At 49.8% G+C, this 20,506-nt stretch overlaps 7 protein-coding genes and 1 non-coding gene across 8 annotated transcripts; 3 read left to right on the top strand and 5 right to left on the bottom strand.

Annotated features, from left to right (window-relative positions):
* Positions 1-2,844: 2,844 nt before the first annotated feature.
* Positions 2,845-4,185, bottom strand: LRP88_12211 (mitochondrial carrier domain-containing protein; the record flags this gene model as incomplete). The annotated part of the gene is made up of 1 exon (XM_083248605.1): positions 2,845-4,185. One exon carries the CDS (start codon positions 4,183-4,185, stop codon positions 2,845-2,847), a length of 1,341 nt encoding a protein of 446 aa, XP_083096035.1.
* Positions 4,186-4,665: 480 nt separating this feature from the next.
* LRP88_12210 (Elongator subunit ELP3) lies at positions 4,666-6,369 on the bottom strand (the record flags this gene model as incomplete). Its single annotated transcript, XM_083248604.1, has 1 exon — positions 4,666-6,369. One exon carries the CDS (start codon positions 6,367-6,369, stop codon positions 4,666-4,668), a length of 1,704 nt encoding a protein of 567 aa, XP_083096034.1.
* Positions 6,370-7,519: 1,150 nt separating this feature from the next.
* On the bottom strand, positions 7,520-9,217 carry LRP88_12209 (uncharacterized protein; the record flags this gene model as incomplete). Its single annotated transcript, XM_083248603.1, has 6 exons — positions 7,520-7,877; positions 7,934-8,552; positions 8,605-8,677; positions 8,732-8,906; positions 8,977-9,040; positions 9,091-9,217. 6 exons carry the CDS (start codon positions 9,215-9,217, stop codon positions 7,520-7,522), a joined length of 1,416 nt encoding a protein of 471 aa, XP_083096033.1.
* Positions 9,218-10,332: 1,115 nt separating this feature from the next.
* Positions 10,333-11,463, top strand: LRP88_12208 (BTB/POZ domain-containing protein; the record flags this gene model as incomplete). The annotated part of the gene is made up of 3 exons (XM_083248602.1): positions 10,333-10,930; positions 10,982-11,298; positions 11,449-11,463. 3 exons carry the CDS (start codon positions 10,333-10,335, stop codon positions 11,461-11,463), a joined length of 930 nt encoding a protein of 309 aa, XP_083096032.1.
* A 638-nt stretch (positions 11,464-12,101) lies between these two features.
* LRP88_12207 (uncharacterized protein) lies at positions 12,102-13,305 on the bottom strand (the record flags this gene model as incomplete). Its single annotated transcript, XM_083248601.1, has 3 exons — positions 12,102-12,641; positions 12,717-13,105; positions 13,179-13,305. 3 exons carry the CDS (start codon positions 13,303-13,305, stop codon positions 12,102-12,104), a joined length of 1,056 nt encoding a protein of 351 aa, XP_083096031.1.
* Positions 13,306-13,649: 344 nt separating this feature from the next.
* LRP88_12206 lies at positions 13,650-13,739 on the bottom strand. The gene has a single exon. It is a non-coding gene; the product is annotated as a tRNA-Glu (tRNA).
* Positions 13,740-15,807: 2,068 nt separating this feature from the next.
* Positions 15,808-16,464, top strand: LRP88_12205 (uncharacterized protein; the record flags this gene model as incomplete). The annotated part of the gene is made up of 1 exon (XM_083248600.1): positions 15,808-16,464. The coding sequence occupies one exon, from the start codon at positions 15,808-15,810 to the stop codon at positions 16,462-16,464; it is 657 nt and encodes a 218-aa protein (XP_083096030.1).
* Positions 16,465-16,970: 506 nt separating this feature from the next.
* On the top strand, positions 16,971-17,381 carry LRP88_12204 (uncharacterized protein; the record flags this gene model as incomplete). The annotated part of the gene is made up of 1 exon (XM_083248599.1): positions 16,971-17,381. The coding sequence occupies one exon, from the start codon at positions 16,971-16,973 to the stop codon at positions 17,379-17,381; it is 411 nt and encodes a 136-aa protein (XP_083096029.1).
* Between the last annotated feature and the right edge of the window lie 3,125 nt (positions 17,382-20,506).

Genomic DNA, 20,506 nt, shown 5'->3' with positions numbered 1-20,506 from the left:
GTTGATGCCCATACCATCTGGATGTAGTGTTTTTGGTTTTGCGAAACGACACACGGAGTTTTAAGGATCTTGCACGGTTCTTGGGGCGGTGGACGGGACGGGTATTGATGCATGGCGATGTATCCGATGGAATGTATATGCAGCGGAGATAGAGGAAGCGGTTTGGGGGAAGCGAGTTGGGAGGAACTGTAGGAATTGATTCATCATGCTCTTTTGCGACTTCAAACAGGTTCTCTTGCTGTGACTAATTGGATATGATTGATTGGATGCGAGGACCTTGATTTACAGGTGCCTTGGGGAGGTTTGCCAATCCGTTTGGCTATTTGGCCAGGCCTCCCGTGTGAAGGATTTCCGTGGTGTTGACGGTGTCGTCCTCCGGCCCTCGAGTATCAAGTGAAGTCTAGTGAGACTTATCATGGCTCTTGAAGCAGGCAGATGGTCTAGTGCCCCTTTAGGTCTTCTGCCAGCTCAAATCATGCTTGCGCCAGCTTAAACTCGAAGTGATATGGGTGTTTGGTTCGGAGCTCGTGAAGCTATCACTGAAGCTTGTGACATGAGGCCGCCTGCCTCACTTCCCCAGCCCCTATTCCAAAGTTTGAGAATAACTTTGAATATATTTTTGCCTCGTGATACTCCTATATCTGCGCTTGGGGTCGTTTACGTTTGAGTTTTCGGTTGAAGAGGCGGAGATGCTGCTGTGGACGATCCTGGTGATGGAATCGGAATGCTTCCCCTGACTGCTTCATTCAGGTGGATTAGCTATGAGCTCCATGATACTCGGGAAATGAATCAGGCTAATTAAAAAGATGGAATTCAATTTATGATGAGAGGTTTCTATCCTCTCACTTCTTGCCATCGAGCCTGTTAAGCCATCTGCAGCACATCCCCGTACACGCAGTCATCTCAGGGCCGCCGAAACCAGATGATACGACTTAACGAGAGATTCCTGAATATTGCTATTATCTTTGAGCGACTCGAGTGGTTGTTCGTCGTCGTCTCGACCGTGCTTATTGTCGTGGATGTGTCGATGGCTGGAAGTGTCGGACCTCAATACTCACCACTAAGCCTACCAGTGCATCAGACTGTTGCGAAATCTTTCGAGCCGGAGAGGCATTGACGTCCGTTAAGCACCATTTACATTTTCCATCACTCAACGCAGAGAAGATGGCTTCTTTCACAGCCTCTGTCACCCCTGCGGAAGCAGATGGAGAAGATATCAATCTGATCGACGCAAACCGTGTGAACAGCCCCAGATCTGCGTTGATCGCGGAGAAGGTGGAGCGAGCAAAAGCCGACTAGGAAGAGGGAAACCATGATACCTTTGCGACACTTCTTGAGGAATACATTCCGCTGGAACTGATGGATATTGCAATGGCCACCTTCAATTTGCTTGGAATTCCCTTCCAGACGCGACGCCCATTTGGTGATTCCTTTGCGGGATGCCTGCTACCTAGTAGGTTCAAGTTAACCAATGCTTGGAACATTCTCCATTATTTCACCGACACATTTGGCAACTGGAACAAGTTCCGCGATTTCCTCGAGCTCGCCGACAAGGTCCGGCAATTGGCTACAGCCTATTGCTGCATACCAGATCCTGAGACCTTCTGAGTCCATATAAACCACCTCTGGGAGGAGGCCAGTACCCAGATTGCTCACCCCGTGGGAGAAGATGGCTTGGCCGAGCCTCTCATCTACCCCAGGAGATGCGTAACCGGAATAGTCCGACGAGCTCTGATGAAAAATCTAGAAAACAACCCCCCTGGGGAACAACCGAAAGACTTGGGGGGTGGACTTGTTGGCCCAGCACTCTTTCATCATGCCTTGCGCATGAACTGGGAGGAAGAGAGGGCCCAACGATCCTTTCACCTTCTGGGCCTTCACCGCCGAGGGACTGTCGACCTCTCCGAATCCAGGCCACTCCTTCGACAATGGAAGGACAGCTGGAGCCCAATCAACGAGTTCCATTGGGCTGTGCTCAGGGCTCGAGGAGCCTCCATCTGCAGCAGGTTCAACCTCAACGAACTGCAAGAGGCTCGACTCCTTGGGGAGCTCCAATGGATGAACAACTATGAGCTCGGGGTGCAAGGGTATGCGCTTTGCCTCCCCCAAGAGGGTAAGGACTATTACGATCCGCGATTCTTGGCACAGATCACTCGCAACAGACGGCAGGTCATAACTTTTCTCCACCAGATGGACCGAGACAATGACAACTTTTCCGAGGGATGGTTCCAAAGATATCCCGCCGCCCTTCCGCCTCTCCGAGGTTGAGTGAGTGTGGGTGTTGAGACGTACGGTTGACACCGAAGGGGATGATCAGTGAGATGACTAGCCTGCGTTCATGTAACAACAGTGGGGGGAACAAGGGCAGGATTGACAGCAGGATGTGGGAGCTTTGTTTTCATTTTCTTTTTTCTTCTCTCTTTCTCTTTCTCTTTCTCTTTCTCTTTTTCGCTCTTCCTTTCTCGTTCTGTTTCTATTTTTATTTCTTGTCTTGCTTTTTCTTTTCTTTTCCTTCTCTTAGCATTTGTATGATTGTTGTACGGAGTTGTAGGTTTACAGTTAAGGACCCCGAGGGGGGCTGGATTGCGTTGTGTTTTTGACCGAATGAATCATCTTTACGTGATATGTGATGTGTTGTTGACTAGGTAGCTGAAAGTGTGTCTAGCACAGGGGCGGTCATCTATGCTGTCGCTCCTTGTCACTTAACATCTCCCCAGAACAGAACACCACTGAACACAAGGAACAAGCTCTCAAATCATGTGCCATTTCTATGCGATTATCCATCACTCTACAACAAAGAGGAGAAGAGTCTACCATCAAAATCCCAACGCCAATACCGCGCGCTTAGTGGAGAAGAATATCGTACCCGTCCTTGGTGATCCTCACCTCCTCCTGTCCAAACCCATACTTGCGCCGAATCAGCTCAAAGATGATCAATCCCGCACTCGTGCTCGGCACCTGCCGGATCGCGTTCCACCAGAACCCGCGGTACAGCCACTTTGTCAGGCTCAGACCTTCGCTCTTCGCCTCGGCTGTGCAGACCGCGAGGGACTCTTGGTACGCGTGGTAGTAGGCTCGGAGCATCCTCCAGCGGCGACGGGGTTTGTCGGGGTTTGCTACCGCTGAGGCGCGGAGCTTGGCGGCTTTTGCGTCGAGGTCTTCGAGGTGGTCCCAGTGCTTGACTTGGAAGTGTGTTAGGGGGTGGAGGAGGACTTGTTGGGAGAAGGAGGCGCTGATGCCGGCCATGAGGAGAAACATTGGCTCAATGGCATAGTGAGGTCGAATAAGCGTGATGCCCTCATTTTGATGCTGATGGGTCGGTCGCTTCATGGCGAGCACATCGACAATGTCCTCTGCAAGTCCACCATAGTACCAGGTCACGAAGCGATAATATCCCTGCGCCTTGACGTACTCAAATATGCTGAAGAAGATGGCGCTCCCTAGGCTGTCCTTGGCGAGAGAAAGCCCCCAGCCAGCAAAGATTCCCCTCAAACCAATCTCGCGCAGCTTCTCAGAGCCAAACGTCCACATGCTCCGGGGCTTGCCGCTGCCGTCGTTGGGCATCATATCACGGTGGTCGTACCTTGCCTGGAGGGCGTCCAGCGGAGCTGCGACAACGCTCTGCAAACCACCTGCAAGTAGACCTGCTGTGAAGGTGTGCACTGGCTGCGGTGGTGGGTACACCCTCTTTCTTGCTTGGCCGCTCTCCTCGTGTAGGCGACCTAGGATTTGCAGGTAACTCGTGTATAACACTGCCCCAACACCAACATTCGCAATAAGAGGGGGCAAAATCTGATGAGGTATAATCCCCCATCCTTGTTGACTAATAGCCGAAGTCAACACCCCCGGCGTCGTACTTCTCAACAGCAACCAACTCCTCCTCAAAAACACAGTAAGCGGCGAAGCACTAGCATCGCTCATAACAGTCTTCATGAGCCGCTGGGTCCTCGCATGATGAATAGTCCTCGCATAAGCGAGATAATCCACCCTGGTGCGGAAAAACGCCTTTGCGGGAGCGCGAAAGTAAAAGGCAACGACTTGGGCGCTCAGGGCACGCACACCGGCTGCCGAGGCGGCAGTGGCGGCGTTGCTGCGGGGGTCGCGGTCCGGGAGGGCCTCGGGGGGTATGACGGGGAGGACGCCGGTTCGGGAGTCCGGGACGTCATGGCGGCGGCCGATGTTCATGGCGTTGGGCGGCTTTCATGACGGCCGGGAGTTCAGAGATTCAGAGGTGAGAGAGGTAGAGGCCGTTGAGAGGTAACCCGGGACGCGGCGACGTTGGAAGCATGACTAAGCCAGATTGGCCAATCGGGTTTGCTGATCTTGAGGCTCGAGATCCTTAGATCTGAGGCGTCATTCGGCACTCACGCGCTCACTAAATGGTCACTTGACGCTGAGGAGAGAGTCAAGAGATGCAAGCCACATGTTCATGTAGAACTGGTAAGACTAAAGTGCAAGGCAACAGTATGCAATGCCTATCTCAAATCTTGCAAAAGTGTACAATCTTCACGACACAGCACCAATGAAAACAACACCGCAACATCAAGTAAATGACTCTCATTGACCATGTCTCATGATACCAATCCCCAATTGCGCCTATTCTATAAACCCATGCTTTTCCCCGCCCCGAGGTATTTATAAATCCCATCCCAAGTCCAAGTCCCATCACTGAGGACCCTCCCGACCATCCAGCCACTTGCTCATATAAGGCCCATCCAGCCAGAACCCGAGCTTCTTGTAGTAACTCCTCACGCCGACACCAGAGATGACGCTGATCTTGTCGCTGCCATGCTCTTCGCGTGCGATTCGCTCGGCCTCTTCCATCAGCAGAGTACCGAAGCCCTGGTGCTGGAACTTGCGGGGGTCACGGGCGTGCACGGGGACGGCCGTGCCGTAGACGTGAAGCTCTCGCACCATGCTAGTAGGCTGGCCGATGAGCTCTTCTCTGTAAGTGTACTTTTCTGTACACTTTCGCAACCGCAGAAGAGCAACGAGGATATCCTGCTTGGGGTCCTCATAGGCAAGGAAGGTCTCCCAGCCACCATTGGCGACATAGTCTCTTCGAACAAGCTCAATCTGATTGGGTCGAATCTTGTTCTTGATCTCGTTAACACCAACCTCTCTCGTCCGCACATCTCGGCAAGTCGTTCCAAAATCCTTCATTCGAGCCAAAGCCAATTCACGCAAGTTACCGTTCTCGACTCCAGATGTGACCAGGGGCATGGGGATATCTCGCTGCACTCGGTAGATGCGCGTCCAGGGTGGAATCAGGGCCAAGATCCTGGCCACCAGATCGATCAGGCCATTTGGTGTGTAGTTCTGGTAGCGCCCCGTCCGCCACAGTTCATAAAGGCCTGTGCCTCGGATGACAAGGGTCGGGTAGATCTTGAGACCATCCGTTCTGAAGGCAGGGTTCTCGAAATACTCTCGGAATTGGTCAATGTCTCGTTCCATGCCCACGTTAGGCAGGTCGGGCATCATGTGACTGACGACCTTGTATCCAGCATCCTTGGCAAGGCAGAATGTCTCTGCGACAGCAGCCACTGTGTGTCCTCGGTTTGTGTCTCGTGCCACATCTTCGTAAAGCGACTGAACTCCAACCTCCAACCTTGTGCAGCCGTATCGCAGCATATCGGAAAGGTGAGGCTGTAGACAATAGTCGGGTCGAGTCTCAATTGTAATACCGACACACTTGATGTTGCTCATCTCTCCAGCCTCCACAGCTTCGTCCACATTGGTTGTTTGGTATCCGCTTAGCGCATTATGAAGCTGCGCAGTAAATTCGTTACGGTATGACTCGGGCAATGACATGAAGGTGCCTCCCATAATGATATATTCGACCTTGTCAACAGAGTGACCAAGAGACTTGAGCTGGTCAACTCGTCCTCGCGCCTGCTCAAAGGGGTCGTATCTCGCACGAATAGCTCGCATCGAGGTCGGCTCGTATCCAGTATATGACTGTGTACTGTATTCGAAATCGGAGTCCGGTCCACCAGGGCAGTAGACGCAAATATTGCCGGTATAAGCGATATGAGGGCATCGATGGGGCTTGCACATGACAGCAACGACGGCAATTCCAGAAGATGTCCGAATAGGCTTCGCGATGAGCTTCGGCAGAATATACTTCTTGTAATGCTCAGGAATAGAGGCGATGATGGCGGTCAAGGGCGGAATGTTCATGAGCTTGTGCTTCTTGGCGAGCTTGTTGCGCAGCGAGTTGAGGTTGATGTCGCGGGTGGTGCGACCGGCCTTGGAGGCTTCATGGTCTTCGATGAGGGCGTTGGCGACGTCGGCGCAACATCGCAGGAAGCGCTCGCTCTCTGGTGCCAGGTCGGGCTTCTTCTTGGTGTGGACCGCGACGGCGGTCATGGTGGCGGTCGCCATGGTGAAGGCTTGGGTGCTGATATTGTGCTTTTCGTCGGTCTGTGAGATCGAGGAGGCTCTTTAGAGAGTATCGAGAAGTTGAATAGTCCTGTCGAGGCTCGTGCGATGAGTCAGGCCGGGGTGTCAAGTCGTCTCGACGCTGGATATTGACTTTGCCCCTCCAAAGATCGAAGCTTCACAAAAATCTTGGTGGGGCTGCTTTTCCCCCGCCCAATGCGGAGCCATGGAATTGCAATGAAGTCACGTGCACCCTTCAAAGTCAACTTCCGGGTAGGTTATGACTTGCGTTCTTTTGCAATCATACCGAGTTGATTACGAATTGATCTGAGTATGAAAAGGTAGAAATGCATAGGACTCTGTATTTGGACACAATAAATTTTTAATAGAATGAAAGTACATATTTGCAACTCTATACATAGAACTCACAAACAACTACAGTGTTCAAGGTCGAGACATATGTGCGTGTGAGATGCTTCCCACATGCTATCTCTTTTTCTGCCTCAATACTCGGGGTTTAATCTATTTTTCAATGTTTCCTTTGGTCTAACCTCCAATGGCTGCCTGAACCCCATTCTTTCCTTGCTGACTGATTGGCCGTGGATCAATCCTTGAAATGTTTCGCGTGTTATAAACACTTGATGAGAGGCCCGTAGATCCTAGGCTGACCAATTAACTAGACATCTAAACTTCAACATTGCCTCCTACACATCATGTCTTCAACCGTTTCCTACCGTTTTCTCACTGTTGCCCAAGTGAAGAGGCTGCACATGCGCCAAATTGCGAAGGCATCACCAACCCAACCAGCCATGCGAGAGTCTGCTATCAATTTACCAGTCAACCACTCACACTACGGACGGAAATACTTCTTCGTTCTTGCTGGCGTTCTTGCGGAAAAGGTTGCTCTCGACCACTCATATCAAGACGACAACAAACGTAGTGCCCTGTATTAGTTGACATCAACAATAACTGCTAAGGAGTTCTGGCTACGAAACGGGTCATGCTTTTGATTGAAATACGGCACAACGGCCTGTAGAAAGAGAAGCCCAAGAGAGAAGCTAGATGGAGCCAGCCCTCAGTAAAACCAACACGCTGTCGACACTCGAGTAACTCTCCCGTGGAGGAAACACCTATGAGCTCAATTCTTGAGACTCAACCTTGTAGTCACACGTTCAACAGCGTGATCCTCCGTGCCCTGTGAGTTGGAAGCCTCTCCCTCGTTCTCACTGCTAATATCACCCTCCACCACATCGCGATCCTTGATCAAGTGGGCCGCCCAAGTTGTGAACGGCACAGCAGCGTAAAACACGACAGTGGCGACAATCAGATTGGTCATGAGTGATGCGCTTCGAACTGAGCCAACCGCGTACGCCAACGCCGAGCCTAGTGATTCACCGCCTCGCAAAACCGCCATGGAGAGGGTGATGGCATCGAGATCCGTGTCGAATGTCCCAAGGCCCCAGTACAGCCACAGGCCGACGGTTTCGTATGCAATTCTATTGTAGGTTAGTTACGGGCTAGGTTCAGGGAGGATTTTAATCGGGCTACTCACCTGTAGAGAATGAAGATCGCAACGCCCACCCTGAAATTGCGACTGCTCCAGTCAATGTCTCCAGGGCTCTCCTTGGCCCATCGAGTTTGAATGACAAGGTTCCAAATCCAGACAAGAGTAAACAAAGCCAGGAGAAAGTACCACATGCTGCGGGCCTGGGTTGACCTCTTTAGGTGCTTTGTGTCCAGCCACCAACCAGCAATGACATTGACGATAGCGCCGACAATGGCAACAAGGAAGCCTGCCAGTGTACGCGCTCTCACTGTGAAGTAGGCGGCGAGATAGTTTCCTTGATATGTGACTCCCCACTGAGCCGTGATAAAAGCTGGTATCAAGAGGAGAACTTCACGACGACGGAATTGGGCAAGATAGCCTCGGACTTGAGCCTTGAATGAACGGTTCGTTGAGCCAAATGCCGGCTTCTTTCCATCTGAGCGGACGAGTTTGTGTGCTGGCGCAAGAAGGAGGGCAAGAGGGAGACCTAGACATTGGATTGCGATGAGGACGAGGTACGTTTTGGTGGAGATGGCGCCCTTGGAAGAGCTGTCCTTGTTGAGGCCGAGCTGGATGGCTGAGGCGATGATGGAACCAAGTTTTCCAAGTGCGAGCCATATTCCGACTAGAAAACAATGTTAGAGCGACTGAAAGCATCGAGTAGTATTGAGACTCACTGCAGATGCCTCGTCGTCGAATCTCAGGGTATCCGACTGCCATGGCCGCTTCACCAGTCCACAGCGCGGTAGCCTGTGTTTGGTCAGATAAAGCAAAAGGAAAATTTCCGACAACGGATATAATTACCGAGAGGCCGCATGTTACGGCTCCAAAGATGAGAAACCATTGCGTTCCGTTCGTGGAGTTGACGTATAGTGCAGCTGAGTACGGCACGTAGCCAATGGTGCCGAACACAACGACCCAGTGTAGACCGATGATGTTGCCGGCGATACTAGCCAGAGGAGACAGAACGAACATGACCCTATGTGTTTACCCATCAGATAAATTCCACGGGTCTAGCATTCAATGGGGCTGCAGGACTGGTGACTTACACAAAAGTAATGACATTAGCGGCATTGACGACATACGGCTCGGCTTGCCCACCAGCTCCAAGACCTAAAAGAAACTCAGTATGTATCTAATATTGGATGGCAATGATATCTCACTGTTCATAGCGTTCCATATGCCGGGCTGGGTGAAACTGATGAGTCCCAGCAGTACGGCTTGGACGTAAGTGCCACGAAAAATGTCGTGGGCCTTTTGGTAAAGGCCAATAGCCTGTGGCTCAGCCATTTTGAATTCTTGGCGAACAAAAGACAAGATGATGTTATTAATACTACTCTTCAGTCTCTGGTCAAGGTATGCGCAAAAGAGCATCCCGTTTTATATCAAAATCTTCACCCTCGCCCACGAGCATGGCATTCTTATCAACCCCCATTCTCGCATCTTCAAGATAGAAATTGCATCAGCGCTTTCAGTGGAGTTTTTGTCTCGGCCCGATGTGCATCTCCAGAGGAAGCAGGGGTTTTGTTGCACGTTGGGCTCTTTCTATATCCTGATAGAGATGAAGACCGTGGGTCTGTTCCAGGGTGCGTAGTATTGGTGCCATCACGTCATCGCTTCACTATCACAATAGATAGATTTCAACACAGATCTACAGAGAGGATAAGGGAGGCTGAGATATCCGAAGAGTCGCCTTGGTTTTCCCACTAGTTCATCGCATCATTGACAGCAACGGGGAACGAGCAACGTCTTGGAGTTGAACGATGGCCGATATAGGAGAGGCTCTGCGATATCTGATATCATTAATGATTATCTGATCAAAAGTATTAGCGCATAAAATTTCGGAAAATATTCGCGATGGACCGCTCAGACGCGCACTATAACCCCATATTGCCCGTCACTCCAGCCCGCGTGATAGACCATATCCCAACGAACCGGAACCAACGTTTCAAAAACCGCCAAACAAGCTTCCGCATCAAGCAAGACGAGTCATTAAAAATAAAACAGACAAACTGGACCCTTTGGTCCGCCCTGCCACTCAGCTGCAGAGCCTCCACCTTAGCCGGAAACCTTCACGCCTCGTCTGGAGCCACACACGACACAGACGTGACAGTTGAGGGCACTGACCTTGCGCCCGTTTTCGAACGGCCGAGTCATGGGAGACGTCAGTTGACCGCTCCTTCAGAACCATGACTCTTTGTTGTGAAAATTCTCGCCGCCAATTACCGTCTGGGACCACCCATCACGGACCCAGTGTTTTGGTGTGGGATGGAGACGAAGTAAGCCGAGGTTGGAGGGCTACTATCTACATAAGGGTGTGCTGGTGTTGTTTCCTTGTGGGGATTTTCTTTGTTACTGACTCTTTTTCTCTCCGTGATCATTATTTCTTGAAACCTCTTGCTGCGATGGATGGACAGTTTGTCGAGATACCCAGTCTACGCAGCAAAGAAACCCACGAACCCACCACAATGCTACAACTATATCCAAACGGCGATGCCATACTCGTGGTCCACCATCGCACAAAACCGTCCATGAAATGTCTCGTCTCATCCACCATCCTGCGCGTTGCCTCACCGTACTTTGAATCACTCTTTGGATCCAACTTTAAAGAAGGCGCTGCGGTTCGACAGGGAGAGTGTCCCGAGATTACACTCCAGGAGGACGACCCCGAGGCTATGGAGATTATCCTCTCTATTCTACACTTCAAGTATAGCGAGAAGTTTTCCAGTCTCAAGCCTGCTTTATTGGCTGCGGTGGCGAGACAAAGCGACAAGTACAACTGCAACGTTGCTCTGCGACCTTGGATTTCCACCTGGCTGTCCGGAATCGAAAGCGTGTCTGATCCCAAGGATATTGGACTGCTCCTCACGGCGGCGTACTTTTTCCGATCGACCGAGTCTATCTCGACTGTGTCAAAGGGAGCCGTGCCGCATCTGAATTTGGATTTTGACTCTGAGTGGTCCAAGCACGAGATGACTGCCATCTTGCCGTTTGAGATAAAAGGTTTGTCATCATCCTGAGTTGCATTGTATACAAAAACTAACAAACGCCCAGATGCCCTGGCTGGTGAGATTTCGCGAGTGTTGGATCAAATTCACCTCGCAATCCAGTGGAATGAACGCACATTAGGAAGCTACGAGAAGAGCTACACCACTGACCAGAAGCTGTGTATGAAATGCGGGCGGCTACCTTCCCGTGATGTGAGAGATGATCGTTGTCGAAGATGTTCAAGTGATGTAATCGATTCACTATGCACAACCGAAACTCGCATCGCCACTTACTTTCGCTGTCTGGAAACACACAAGCTGTGGCCGTCAGTACAACCCTTCAAGATCCACACGGTATCGACCCTAGAAGATCGGATCAAGAGGGTAAGCGAGGATCGTGAGCATCGGTGTAGTGCTGGGTTGGATTGCCCTCTGTACAAAGTGTTGTGGGCGATGCCCGAGACCGTGTCCGGCATTGTAGCTGATGTTAACGGTATATCCCTGGACAAACTTGATCTTGACGTTATGGCATAGGATTGCATTGCATAGCATGGTTTTGGTTTTGGGTTATGATTATAGATGGTCGGCTGGCGCTTCAATACACGGCATGTGCCAGCTTTTCATAATGAGCATCTTGAAGCATACAATTGTTTGGCTCTATATCTGCTACCCTGGTGATGGATTTGACTATGTATATTTCATTCATAGCTATACCAGATTGCCTACCTCCTGTTGTCTGGAAACAGAAGGCACTCATCTTCGGGAAACTCATGACTTACGACGGAAAACGTCATGTAGGCCTCATGTGGCATCCATCACCTTGTTCAGGTCTAAGTCAGTGTCAGGGTCGTATAAACCTGTTTCCAGAGATGATGGCGTCAGAGTGAGCCCGAGGTGCATGTAGCCTGAGAGTTTGTGCTAACAAACGTCACGTCAGCCTCAATGACAACCTCCAAGGCCCGAGAAAAAGTCCGCGGTGGATGTTCAAGACACTACATAGCAACCTCCCCGAAGTACTAGTATTGAGAATTAATAAGAAGGGAAACCGGGTGCGACAAGACGCTGGCTACTGGCTATCATAACACACAATTCTGAAACGCAAGCGAAGGTCTTGGCCCACGATTCAGTACGCCATCCTCACTTCTAAGCAATCTTTATAGCCCCCTCCGTCCATCATGCCTACTCCCTTATTCATAGACCAAGACATCCATTTCTTCGTCCTCGTCTTCAGATGAAGACGAGCTCGCGACCTCATCGGGATCAAACAGCTCCCCAGTGCAGCGGAGCCGAGCGCCATCGAGCTCAACACCGACAGCACCATCAGTCCCAAAATAGTGCTCGAAAGAATCTCTGTCGACGGCCATTTGCATCTCTGGCAAGTCTTCGACCTCATCTTCATCCTCGGCTAGAAAAACCTCGAGATCGATGCGAGAATGAAAAGAAGAGAGACCGGCGATCTGGGCACCGTGCAGAACATTGAGCTCTTCGTCGTATTCCGAGTAGTAAGGTTCATCTGAGAGATAATTGTCAACAGAGACTTGATCATCGAAACCGTCCGAGTCGTTGGAGTCCGTGTCCACGTCAGTATCGGAGCCGGAACCAGTATCAGGACCCAGCGGATCAGATGGGAGCGCATTCGTAGTGACGGAAGATCCGCTTTGGGCGAAGGCATCTGAGGTATCGGGGCTGTCGAAAAAGAAGGGACCTTCGCTGCTCTCTTCGGACTCCTGGCTACTTGTTCGTTCATCGTCATTATTAGAGTACAATGTCATTGAGACATGGTGTGCTGCTGTCCCCTAGACAGGCAGCAGACCCTCGCTGATGCGAATGTCCTCCAATTGGTGACCCAAGGCCCTTGCTTCATCGAGCTTCCTGTTCGACTTCCAAATGATGTCTTGCCGTACGAGAATGCTAGCATGGCCGGAGGCTTCGTAAGCCAAGAGGCGGGACTGGATGTTGTGGTGGAGAGACTCCTCGCGCGGATCCCACGTATGGATAGGCCATGTTGGGAGACATTCTTGGCCAATGGAGATGTCGGCGAGGGTGGCACCATCGCGTTTCGCGCGTTCCAGGCGGTAGTTCGAGTGCCAGAAGAGGTAGCGCTTGAACTCGGGTGTCATGAGATTGAGAGGTAGGCTGTTAAGGCGAAGTTCATTGAACTCATTGACGCGGGCGGTGATCTCATCTTGGCCTGTCGCAAAGTTAGAGAGACGTTGTCGCAAGCCTGCAATGCGACAGCTGCGGCGGTGATGGAGGGGACGGACTCAAGGGCTGCGCTGCAGGAGGATAAGCATCAGGATCGATACGGGGACGACGGATGCGAAGGAGAGGGATATCGTCGATATCATCGGCATCTAGTATCTCAGTGAGTGTTCTTTTGGAGCCTCCCATTTTGTAGTCCAAATGAGTAAGTTGTCAGGCGGGAGAGAAGAGAGTGTAATGAAGGTGATGACGTGAAACGGTTCCATGATTGTTTGTTTCCTGTGTGGTCTCTCATCATAAGGCTTAGGGTCTACTGTGTTTTTTTTAAGGGAGGTAGGAAGGAACAGCCTGGCGCAAGTGATTGAGATGGTCCTGGCCCTAAATGGAAAAGAAAAGGAGACAAGAAGACATTGAACGTAGAGATATGTAATTCCGGCCAGTTTCTATATCGTACGTGCCTATGTAGGTTCTGTTCCCCCATTGTCAATGTGAGTGAGTGAACGAGAGAATTTGCCAAAAGAGCAAAAAAGAAACTCCGGTACAGGGAATCGAACCCTGGGCTCCGCGGTACTATTCCCTCAGGTTATGAGAGCGCGAAATGTTAGCCACTACACCATACCGGATATGATGTGATTGGTTGGGAACGAGAGTCTGAAACTGCGATCATGGGCATGAGGGGAGAGCGTCTGATGGCAGGCCTGCGACTGACAGCGTTCTAACCTGATAAGTTGAGGTCTAACTCTGGTATTTCGGCTTGATGCAAGGCTGAAGACGCATCCAGACCGAAACTTGGCCTTGAGGCAAGTTTCAATGCCGGAGGGGTAACGTTCGCTGTCAGCCTGAACTTGAGGTTCTAGACTTCACGTAAGCGATAGGATTGCCGCTATCGAGCGGGAAATACAGGTGAAAGGCGGCTTAAGACTGACGCGTGGAGGCATAACGTTAAAGCAGTCAGCTCCCCATTTCTCATCCCAGCCAAGAGCATCAAGTACTACCGCAGATTGAGATCAACTTGCTTTAGCCTCCCCCAAGTAGGATCTTTGGTCAGCAACTCCCGATAAACCCGGCTCTCAAACAAAATGCTATTCGTCCAGCGAGGTGTCTGGATGTTGTTCAGCTTACAGTGCATGTGAGCCAGGATGTTAAGAATAGAGCCAGGGGCGCGGGACAATCAGCTCTTGATGGCGTGTGTAAGCCAATCAGATAGTTCGGTGGCGTTTTTCGGCTTGATTTATGCTCCGTCCGCATAAGCCACCGTCTTACATCTCGGGATGAGACCATCTATGTATAAAGGCACCATGATATCAACGTGTTGGCCAACTTCAGACTCCAGCATCAAAGATTTTGCAAATCGCAAAATTTCCTCATCTTAGACTGTCTCAAAATGGGCCAAACTCAGACCATGATCGCTGAGATCGATATCCAGGCACCGCCTGAGACTGTCAGATCGGTGGTAAGCCAAAGCACTCTTGACCAGTACAATACTAAGTAGGCTAGTTCATGGACTTTGCGAGATATAAAGAATGGAACGGATGGAAGGTTGAGCCAGCCAACTCATCGAAAAAACCGGACGAGTTGCAACCAAAGGACAAACTCAAAGTTGACCTAGGGACCATGAAGTTCTCCCCAACTCTCTTGGTACGCTGTTCGACCATGCCTGGCAACTATTACTAATGCACACTAGCAAAATTCAACGGATGCTTTTGAATGGCATGGAAATCTATGGCCCATATTTTCGGGCAAGCACGAGTTCACATGGCAGCCAAGCTCCAAGACTCCAGGCGGCACGACGTTCAGGCAGAAGGAAGATTTTACCGGCCTTTTAGCGTTCCTTATGGCACCCGGACGCAGCTCTACTAAAAAGTCCTTGGACAATTGGGAGAGTTTCAATGCGGATTTGAAGAAGGAAGTGGAGAGGAGGTCATAGATCTGACATTGCCACTTGGATGGCAAGCAGGTCTGTTTGTTTGACCTGCGCGAGATAAAAGACAGTTAGAGGGGTTTCTAGTTTAGGCCAAAGTGATCGCATATGGCAGCGGACTTGATGAGTTGATCTTCTAGGGGCTGTGACTGCTGTCCGTAAGCTAGCATGCACACGGCAGACATATTAAGGCTAATGGGCGGAGCAAATAGATCCGTCGGTGACTCCTTGACACGGACCGGATCTTTGTTAGTCGTTTGTAAATCGAGTTCAAGGTATTTCCGAGGAAATGTGATTATCGTGTGAACTCGGGGATTTGGAGTTGAAGACTCCTCATGATCCCGAGGCTAAGGGATGGGCCAATGGCATCATGGGCGACTGAGTTGAACCACGTTGCTGTAGAGCCTGTTAGTGCTGAAGTAAGCTTTGGACCTTAGAATAGGGAACGGTGTCGTTAGTTGTCTTTCACACGGAAAAGCCTGTTTGGTTGACAAATTCGAGCCAGGCTCTCTTCTGGCCGTCGTTGAGCATCTCCTCGGGTAACCAATCTTCCGCAACTTGCTCGTACAGATGACCTCGGATGTAGTGACTATTTTTAATTGGAAAATACAAATCATGGGTTCTAATAGCCACCTTCAAATCCTGTTGGGCAAGATAAAATGGGACCGACTGGCACTTGGGATTTCAGCGACATCAGTTCAGCATTCTCTCATCACAACAACCGATCTCTTCTTTGATAGCGCGCCAATTATCCACTCAAAACATTCAACATGCTCTCATACATCATTATTCTCCCCATCCTTCTCGGGGCTACAAATGCAGCGAGCATTCCCAACATCTTCAAGCGAGACCTGACGGCTCAACTCACCGTCGGTAGTAGCTTGATCCCACTGAGCACAGGCGACGGAGCCAAAATTGTTGGCGATGCGCTCCGCCAAGTGTGCTCCCAGTTTGGCTGCGACTCCGGAACAACCGTCAACAATGGTCCATTCGTTGTTCAGTTTGAGGACTTTGGCGACAAGCTCGAGTGCACTTGGTCCGTAACTGGAAGCGGAAATTATGACAGTCTTGATGAACGAGACTACATGATCAACGTCCTTACGACGTCCCTCACTGCGACGGCCGACGTTAGCAGCATCAAAGTCAGCATCGAGGACAACCCCTTGTGCACCAGCCAGGGGCAGCCCAGCTGCGAGACTCAGGTCCTCCCTGTTACCAAAGGTGTCAACTTCCAGCAAGTTGTCCTCAATAAGGACGACGGAAGCAACACGGCCCAGCTGGACTACAGATTGTCCGTGGAATGCAAGGGATCGAGCGACTTTAATTGCCCGGCAGTCATTTCAGGGGCTCTGAAGGATGTCCTCGGTGGGATCCCTGCAGTTGGCGGTATTATTGCTGGTGCTTTCAGCCTCGCCTGTGCTGCTTAAAGAACTGAGTGCACGGGTTCGTCTGTTACGGTACAGCACAGCGAGGCGGTGGTGGCCCGAAGTGTGGTGTGGGTGCTGGCAGATGTAACCCTCATCATCGATGACGTTGACACTTTCGCATAGCAAGACTTTCGAGCCCACGTTTAGACGAGACGATGGGTTTCACGCGAAATTATGGTGGAATTCATGGTAGAATTGGATGTTGATCTTGTCATCGGGGTCTTCGGATTGCCATCGGGTTCTTTCACAACCTCGGCATCTTGAGAAACCTCGGTGTCTTGAGCACCGTTTCTTGGATTTGTAATTATTCGTTTATAGAACATAACGTTTTGATTTCTAAGCTTGATACTATTTATTTATATTTAGATGAGGCTGAAAACGCTTAAAATATGGAATAGTGTGCATGAAGTATCAATTCGAACACCTCTAGGTTGACATACACAACGCCACCTTCACTCAGAACCATCATCATTAACGTCATCACTACCAAGAAAATACTTCACATCATGACATCCTCAAGTCCCACCCCAGTTCTCACCATCTCACTTGCTCGCCACCTCGTCGGCCACAGCATCACCGAGGTCCTAGAGCAACAGTGGGACCCCACCAAAGTCCCTACTTCGACCACCTCCCGCTTCTCGAACATCGGCTTCGATCTGGATGTCAACGGCGCCAATCTTGAGGACCTGAGGAAGGTACTGACGGAAAGGCAATGGAGTGGTATTATAGTTGGATGGTGTACGCGCGGCCACGTTGAATTTACCGAACTTTTTGAGTCGGTTGTGGCCATTTGCGTTGACTACATTGTCGAGAGGAAGCAAGGAAATGCTTCTGCCAAGGAGCCTAAGCTCATGTTTTGCCGTGGTGCAGACGACGTGGTTAATGCTACGCTACGCAACTTTCCCTTGGAGGATTAGGGGTCTAGTACAGAGTCCAATCCGACAATGTTAACCATCATTCTTACCATACAACAACATCCCCTACTTGTACCAATCAGTTCATAAACTTTCCATTTTTAAAGCAGTTCCGCACCAGTTGTCGAAACACCAAGCCTCATGAGCAGATTCTCTTTGGCATAAATCAGTGAGCGGCATTATAAGAAGGTAAGTTACCCTCGGTAAATAAATGAATCCTTCTCTATTCCCTTTCTTAAGCATAGGTAGTGTCGCAAGCAAGCACTCCTATAAATACCACTAATGGATTTAGCTCTTCATACATCTCGCATAGTTCCCAGATTTCATCCTCAACGCGGTTGACAAGATCGACCGAGCTCAACCCCACCCCGTCTGAGACTCTTTCAACGTAATTTCCATTCACTTTCTCGATCTCGATCCAGCCTTCTTCGCGGTCTCGATATGTGTTAACCGGGATAAACCGACGCCCGTTCAAATGGAAAGCTACATTCTCATCCCCATGGGATGTAGGTTTCTGCCCAACAGCCGCACTATCTCTTCGCCTTAGGGTGTAGTCGACGATCCAGATGTGAAGTCCAGAAGAATGCGAGCCAGCGTCCATGGCCGTTTCAACGATCTTATCTTGGATATCATACCCCCATTCTGGGTTGTATTCCAAAGCGATGTTTTGAAGCCCTCCGTAGTCACGCATATATGATCCAAGGACAATGTCCCAATCGAAGTTGGACCAGTTGATTGTCTCCAGGTTCTGAGGTCGAAGGATAAAGAGGTCTTTGTGAGGGAAAACAGTAGAGAAGTGTGAATTTCCATTGTGACACGCGAAATAGCTTGTCTCCGGCATATCCATCCCCGCCTCTATTATCTCAAAGCGCCATCGTATGCGGTCTTCCGATGAAGATTTCCACTTGTCGCAATTAAAATTGCGCTCCATGACGAGCCTAGACTCTTTAAAAGCAGTCCATAAGCCTCCGTCGATGAGATATGTGGAAGGATTGTTGCGGTTCCGAGTAATAGATGACTTGTTGCTTTGTGGAGCGGCAAGGCGTAAATGTTGACTATCGTAGGGGTTGGAGACGTGAATGTTCTTGTCAACACTGTCGTCTAGCTTTGAATTGTAAAGTTTGAAGATGTGTACGCCTGGGGCATCAGGCCGAAGAGCGAAATTCCAGATCATGTCCCTAAGCTCCCAAGGGAGGTCAGAAAAGCGATGAAATGTGCCGTCCATATTGGGTCTTGAAAAGGGAAGATGAGAATTGCTGATGAAGATGGGTAGAAAGAGAATGAAGAAGGGCTTGTTTGTTTACTAAGGATGGATTGCCTTACTTTTAATGCTACCCACGGACAAATGCCGAACAGAGTTCACTGCCGTCTGAGTCTCAGAACTTCGACTGATGCAGCGCTGAATCTTGAACTACGCAACCATGCGGGTCAAGAAATAAATGAGCACCAGAAATTCAAGAGGGTTAATTATCTAGCTCCCCTTGAGCAAAAGAATTAATTAAAGATATATTATAATAAAGGAAAAGCTTTAAACTTTCTTTGCCTATTCTTATTATACGCAGCTTATTATCTTCAGGAGAGAATAAGCTAAAGGGTTTACCTATCTGAGCGTCTCGCTTTTTCTTCGAACCGGGTGACAACACTGGATTGATGGTAAACTTTATGCGAGGGACCCAACATGCCCAATTAGACTCAGCTGTGCTTGCGCCAAATTTGACCGCCCTCCTACTCGTTGGACTCTCGCATCGCCTCACACGTCGAGTGGTATTGCCATAATTAGGTTACGGTGTTATACGGTATTGGGTTTTGATACCGTCATGTATTAATGACTGTGTTTTTTGCTGTTGTGGCTGATGGCTTCTTGTCATCATTGCGGACAAGAATTAAAAAAAAAAACGGCATTGCCATGTGTATTGTGAAGATAAAGATGAGGTGAAGGTGTTAATATCGGGAATGGGGGAGGGAAGGCAGTCGGGCATTCTATCTTGTTCTCGTACGCAGCCACGGACACCGGTTCAGACGCCTTGCAAAGCCTCCAACTTTGTTCTGTTTCTCATTCTCTTCAGACTCTTGATCGTGTCGCATCACTATCACTATGGATCCATCCGGCATAGCCCAGAGGACCCTGCATACGAATCGGCACTGCGGCCTTTCATCAATGGCTCAGCCGGCCTCAGCGTAAACTCCGGGTTCATCAGCCCAACCTCAGCTTCATCACTATCCACCAAGGCACCCCCATTTCCCAAGTCAGCCCCAGCCGACAAAACCATCGAAGCAGTCGGCCCAACCCATCCGAGAGATATGTCGTAGTCGTGACCAGACAAGAAACGTGCTGCGTCCATGCAACCATGGCTGTTACAAGGTAAGCATCAGCCACTAAAACAAGGCAAAGGTCAGCTTACGGTCCTAGAACAAAACATGTGTACACTGAGCAGGCATCAAGGATTCGAAATCTATCCTGCGTTCGACAGCAGCTCGGACGCTCCACCACATAGCATCCAAACATGAAAGCATAGGTACCTCATCAAGGATTATTCACATGGACCGAGCGCGTTGTCATGCAGTTCAAAAAGAGAAAGAGAGACGCCAAAAAGGGCAAAGCACCTCTCCAACACTTAGGAAACACTCCTATTTCATGATATAATATTTCTACTAAAATCATAAAAGAATTAAGAAAAGATATGATCATAATAATCAGTACTCTATAAATTCTCTACGCGTTATTTAAGAAGTTTCATTAAGTATTTTATAAGACTTATTTAAGGCGAGCGTCTAAGTAATGCCACTGTACTAGTGTGTCATGTTTTTTTCTTAAGCTCCATACGTTACCTGTCCAAGACGTGAGATCAGGCAGTGGGATTCACAAGGCTTGGGTCACCACCCTAGTCATCTAACATCTTAAGACAAGATGAAGAAAGCATAAATGATCCAGGGCCTTTTTTCAGGCAATACTGGTTCAGTGGCCACTCTGTGTCGCCGCTTTCATTGTGAGAACCTGGTAGGGCTGGTGAAGACTTCACATTCGATAACTCATGTTCCTTGGGAATCGTTGATGGCAGCTCCGCGTCCTCCCTCATTTCCCTTAATTCTATTGTTTCTAGATTTACGCAATAAATAATCGCCTCTAC

Source organism: Fusarium phalaenopsidis (assembly GCF_050370095.1).
Source record: "Fusarium phalaenopsidis strain FUZ10S chromosome Unknown contig_32316, whole genome shotgun sequence".
In the NCBI taxonomy this organism is placed as follows: domain Eukaryota; kingdom Fungi; phylum Ascomycota; class Sordariomycetes; order Hypocreales; family Nectriaceae; genus Fusarium; species Fusarium phalaenopsidis.
Note: the sequence above shows the minus strand (reverse complement) of the source record. Positions and strands in the feature narration are given on the sequence as shown.